This window comes from Anopheles coustani, chromosome 3 (genome assembly GCF_943734705.1).
Source record: "Anopheles coustani chromosome 3, idAnoCousDA_361_x.2, whole genome shotgun sequence".
Lineage (NCBI taxonomy): Eukaryota > Metazoa > Arthropoda > Insecta > Diptera > Culicidae > Anopheles > Anopheles coustani.
Window position 1 is genome coordinate 35,029,222 of NC_071288.1, and position 6,012 is coordinate 35,035,233.

The 6,012-nt window shown below is 43.2% G+C and overlaps 1 protein-coding gene across 1 annotated transcript; it reads left to right on the forward strand.

Annotated features, from left to right (window-relative positions):
- The first annotated feature begins 237 nt into the window (after positions 1–237).
- Positions 238–1,476, forward strand: LOC131259995 (protein IWS1 homolog). The gene is made up of 5 exons (XM_058261631.1): positions 238–251; positions 352–712; positions 777–1,078; positions 1,166–1,277; positions 1,354–1,476. The coding sequence occupies exons 1-5, from the start codon at positions 238–240 to the stop codon at positions 1,474–1,476; spliced, it is 912 nt and encodes a 303-aa protein (XP_058117614.1).
- Positions 1,477–6,012: the final 4,536 nt, after the last annotated feature.

The window sequence follows — 6,012 nt, forward strand, 5'->3', positions numbered from 1 at the left end:
CTGTGGTAAAAATTCCCAACACTAGTTACCTCTCTGTCTATATAATACTAGTTATCTCTCTTTCGTTTAGTATGAAATTATTTTATTCGGCATTCTGTACCTTACGATTTCATAAAAAAGGTAATTTTAGCGTAATTGTTTAGCGTAATTCGTCAAAAACTGAACAGCATATCTCACCTAGCGATTTCGCTAAAACTAAAACCTACAGAAATACTTCCTACTTGGGGGGCGTGCTAGATGTGTGTAAAATTGTGACATGATCGCAGTTATACGTTTTTACATCTTTTTGCATCAGTCGCAATCATAGTTGACATCGCGTGATTACATTTGTTTTCTTCAAATATTCCACAGCGGCCAATTCATGTCTGACTTCGACAACATGTTGGCGCGCAAGAAGGAGGAAAAGTCCCGTCTTCGGAAGCGGAACGAAATCGATTTGGTCAATGAAAACGACGATCTAATTGCGCAGCTGCTGCAGAAGATGCAGCACGCAGCAGAGGAAGACCGGCGGCTGAACACTGAGGGTAAACCGGCCACGAAAAAGATTGCCATCTTAAAGCATGTGATGTCCCAGCTGATCAAGAAGGACTTGCAGCTGGCTTTCCTGGAGCACAGCGTTCTAAACGTACTGACCGATTGGTTGGCCCCACTACCCAATAAGGCTCTCCCGTGCCTGCAGATCCGGGAAAATATTCTAAAGCTGTTGGCTGATGTAAGCTACTCGAAGTATCGCATTTGCGTGCGAATCTTTACTAAATTTGGCTTTCGCTTCCCAGCTTCCGGCGATTGATAAGACATACCTGAAACGGTCGGGTATCGGTAAAGCCGTAATGTACTTGCACAAACATCCGGATGAAACGAAAGCGAATCGCGATCGGGCTGGTCGGCTGATCTCTGATTGGGCTCGCCCGATTTTTAATCTCAGCGCCGACATCACGGCAATGACGCGCGAAGAGCGGCTGGAACGTGACTTGCTGCGGATGTCTCAAAAGCGCAAGCAATCCCCTGAGCCATCCATTCCTGCGCACGTCAACGACAAGGGATTACCGTTTGACGACGTTGAAAGGTACGTGAACATGTTCTACTTCAAAACGTCGTCTTCGTTTTGGCAGTAGCTTTGTTTGAGATTTTTCTAATTCAAATTAATTTCAACGTTCCCTTTCAGGGGTGCAATTCGTCCAGGTGATATTGGTTGGATCCATCGAGCCCGTGTACCTATGCCTTCCGATAAAGAGTACATAATTCGGCCGAAATCAAACATAGATACGGATATGAGTGTAAGTACATGCGCTCCCCTCTAATGTGGTACAAGTTTCTATCATTGCGTGTTTTCCCTGGTTGAACATTTCTCAGGTAACAAAGAAAAAGTTGAACCGGTATGAAATATCCCTGAAGAAATTTCTCTACAAGAAAAAACAGAACTCTAGCTGTCGCGCTGCGAATTTTTCGATCAATGAGAGCAAATTAGGACTCTAACCGCTTCACTCCTTTTTACTACGGCTCATCAATCAAATGCTTTGCTGTACGTTAATTGTTTTTTTTTCCCCGAAGCATCCAGCATTTTTAGTGTAGAACCCAAGCACTCTAAAGATCTGCTAAAGTGCCGTGCAGCGTCACCGCTCTTGACCTTATGTTTTGGGATGTAAGATATGGAAGGCCGTAGCTGTATGTGGGAGGTAGGCATTAATAGTAAGTGTGCCGTAGTTCTTTGACATCAGTAAAACTCCAGCAGCAATTTTATGCAGAAACAAAAATTTTGACGCTTGCGATTTCATAATCATCAACTTACGAGGCGCTCTGGTTTGCTGGCCATAAACAGTGCCAAACTCGTGGATACCGCTAATGGGAAAACCCACGGTTGATCTGGCAGAAGTAAGTGAACTCTACCGTTGTGGTGGTAACGCCATCAGGACGCCATCCAATCGGAACGGATTTGAATATTGAATGAGAAAATAATTACTTTGGCCTGCTGAACGTTTTCGTTCATTCATAACGTTGTCCGAAAAGATGAAAGTCCGGCTGTCATGCTCACAGCACGCAGGCCTTTGCTGCCCTGTCCTTCGAACTGTCGCTTGCAAGACCAGCCCCGTTTCCGTTCGGGCCCGCTCTTGCCATGCGGTTGCCACTAGCGCACTCTAGCACTGAGCTGCATGAAAAAACCGGCAGCATGAACGGAAAGCGAGCGAGAAACAATAATCCCTGTCAGAACAGCAGCTCCACCGTTGCGATAGTCGGAGATGATTCCATTGTAATTTTACTTAGTTGAACTCATCCGTAGGAATTGGTAGCAGACATTACTCTCTACCTCCAATGCTGGATTTCAACCGTCCACTGCTGCTTCCCTTTTATTTTTGTCGCATCTTCCGCCACGAACAGCACTTAAATTGGTTCCCGGATTTTAACCTTCAACGTCCTTCATGGCTTCCTTGCCTCGGTGAATTGTTTCCATATTTTGCAGGCGCTTTAATTTAGCCCAAAAGCCGATTCTAAGTTTTCACTCTCCTGTTTTACTTCATACCAGCGCAGCAGGAAAAGTCAAACAATGTTCTTGAAAAGTGGGATCCCCGTGCGATTCAAGGATCCTTTCCCTTTTTTTTCGCGTATCAACCCTTAACAAGTAATTGATTCCCACCGGACGGTTCGGCAAAAATTCCTTTGTAAAATAATCCCTGAATACATTCCCTCGCAGTGGGGGGAAAAATGAACAAAAACGGGCAACGGAAGAGAAAGAGCCATCGGTTTTCTTTAGGAGATCCAAATTACGTGCCAATGAAGATTGGTCGGTCATGTTGGTTGCTGTGGCGGTGCCCGGGGTACGGTTTCCTTTTCCATCCCGGTGCTTACTCATTGATTGGAGCAATCGATCCGGCAAGCTTCCCGGCGGTCGGGTTATATCTGGCGTTCCGTGAATAGAATAGAAGGCTACGGAGGCCAAGCGCGGGTCGAATGAATCTGTAATAATCATCAGCGGAAGTAGATTGAGTTTTAATTATGTCTCGTTTGTGATGCTGTTTTTAGTGTCTTACGTACAAACGCGATAATGATTGGCCAGAAATGGAATACAGTATTGACGCTAGAAGCCTATAAGGACAAGCGCCATTTCAAAATTCAGAATTTAATTTCCTTTGCAATAACTGTTCTATCTAAAATATATTCAAATTATCTTCCTTAATACATTGATATTCCAATTTAGTTGATTATGCTTTAAAATGTCCTCAACAATTTAGCCATGCAAACTAAGCTGTACTCTTAACGGTAAACAAATAGGTTTGCTGCATTAATAAGTGCCAGATTTACGCTACAATTCGTTTGCTACTGCTAATTTGTAGCATACTTATGTTACATTTTCCCAAAAATCTTGAAAATGCATGAATTAACGAGTGGTACGCCTATATATGAATAGCGTATTGATCAACTTGCTAGTTAGCTGGAAAGCTGCGAATAGGTATGGAAAAACTCGAACTGCCGAACTGCTTGTAAAACAAGCTCTGTCTCTTTATTCCACTTGTGGTTATTGAGTGATAGCTTATGTGGTAGCCCAATGAAAATGTTTCAGTAGTCATGTCCGTTTGTCGGGTTCAATCTTCACGAAAGGGACGTCATATATGGGGCATATAGCTTCCGAATAATTGCATCTTCTCCGACAGTGACATGTTCTCGTGGCAGTTTCTATCCATGTCACATGCTGCCATCCTATGGGCACATAGGATGGTGACGTTGATAGTGATGATGAAGACGACTAGCCTGCTAAGTTTTGGTACGGTTCTGGTATCTACCTCCGTTTTCCATGGGATGCGTACCTGATATGAACAGTTTAAATTCCATAATTAAATTTGCTGCCAAGCCTAACTGAATTGCCGTCACGTTTCATTGTGGAAGTGTTAACCGTAGAGCAGATCGGCTGCGCACAAACTCGTTGAAAAGCTATGCACCTTACTGCCAATCGTGAGCCTCGCTGCTCGGGCAACGGCTATGCTTAAGGAGAAAGCACATTGGACTTGGGTTGGCGGTGCGAGGAACGGTGCAGTGGGAACTACTTCATCTTAATCAAATTCAACCCGTCGCACCAGGACCTGTAACGTTATTTACCGAGCAATAACCGGTAGACGACGGTGGCATAGCGACGCGTACACTACTGCAATGTACGGGCATTCTATTTCGACGCAGAAGTTGGAAACTTTGTGGCCAGGTTACCAGGAACAACTAAAAATTTGACTTCCGTGCAATTTCTATCAGAAACTTGCATAATATTTTCATTAGATGTGTACCGGTTGGCCACGAACAATTAACATTATGCACCATATTAAATATTGTGTACGTCTGCCCCACAAAGAATGTATGCGTACTATTTTAATGTGATGTAAACGACTAGTAAATTACGTGTTGCAAATTTTTGTTGTGCGCATTCAGCTAACATACTTGCTAGTTAATTACAATTCAACAGGCAACAGTTTACGGATGTTGTTCGTAACTGCAATGTGCGGTTTTATACTTACACTCTGCAAATAACATAATGACCTCGCTTTCATTCTTCAGCAAACGGTATAAAAAAAACAATTAGCAATAGACTTTCAAACGAAAATTGAAACGTTGCCGCATGGTCATAAGTTTAGAAAGTATAACTCTTTGAGAGCATATGGTCGAATGAAATCACATTTAACGCTCAAAAAAGTGCACACACATGAGCATAAAGCAGACATACTCGGCGCACGAAAACCGACTATTGGTAGCACAGATGGTGAGCAAATCTTTTTGCTAAAGGAGATGAAAATCGACGAGCAACCTTTTGGGCGGCCAACTGGACGGACAATATCAATTTTTCAACGAAACATCAATGGCGAGTTGTAAAAGGAAACCATCGTTTCCGTTTTCTCGCCTTCGTCCGGGGTTGCGAAGCAAGAGGCCCTTCAGTGTCAAACATGCTTTTCGACCTGATGTCCGTCTATTTGTCCTCGGAACGATTTCATCCGACGTTTCCTGCTGCCCAAGATTCGACTCATCGAACATAAAACGAACGTGTCCACGAACCAGTGGCCTGCACGAGCACGAAAAGACAACGGGATGCCAGCATCAAATTACCGGTCGTTGATTGATCCAGTTTTTGCCCACCCTTTCAAACGGAAAGCACAATCGGTGCGTCGTAGCTATTTCAAGTGGAAGGCTAGTGGAAGCTGATTCGGTTGTTGGAAGGAAGAAAAACTACACATCCCAATCATTCCCTGTTAACAAGCGACGGAACATGTGTCGGGAGGATTATTCCGACAACGTTTCTGTGGCAGAATGTGGTGCTTCCGGAGAAATCGGTACATTTTAAAACAGTAGTTACTGTAAGCTTGTCTCGTGGAAGCAAGGACACATTATTAATTACTACCAGCCCGTTCAGTTGTCTTTTCAGCTGACTCTTGTGTAATCCGCGCAGTTAACTGTTTAGTTATTCACGTACATAGTCTGATACCAAATCAAAGCAAACACTGGTTGACATACGTTGGGGCAGGTTTGTAGTCACCGTGGATTTTAATTTCTATACAGATAGTACGAATTAAGTTATTTGTCCTTTCGAACGAAACAGCATCACAATAAGAAGCACGATCGAAACTTGCTGGAGATAACATTTTTGGGGAAACCGGAGAGCATATTCTGCAGAACAGAAGCTACGAACTATAGAAAACGTTTGTGTTGCCAGTACACGTAGCCTCGCAGGGAGTTTGGGATCGCAAGTTATACGAATCAGGTATGGGAGTATCAACTACATTTTGCTGGGTTGCGCTGGAAAAGTTAAAATTATCAATATTAACAGAAACCCGTTTACTTACTAATTGACCTTCAATTCAATGAAATCAATTCAATAATATTAACTGAAAGTATACACACCAGTTGACCATTCGATATGTTTGTTTTCAGAGACACTTTGCAACTCCCTATGATCAGAGTCATAGAACGCATTGTAAATCACCACGATCATAGGAAAACAAGAAGCGGAACCGATTGGACGTGGAAGGAATAGGAAAACCA

Excerpts from the sequence above, each read along its gene's own strand:
- LOC131259995 (XM_058261631.1), top strand. Across the intron at positions 713-776 it reads TTCTAAAGCTGTTGGCTGAT|CTTCCGGCGATTGATAAGAC; the intron begins GTAAGCTACTCG and ends TTCGCTTCCCAG. Across the intron at positions 1,079-1,165 it reads GTTGAAAGGTACGTGAACAT|GGGTGCAATTCGTCCAGGTG; the intron begins GTTCTACTTCAA and ends GTTCCCTTTCAG.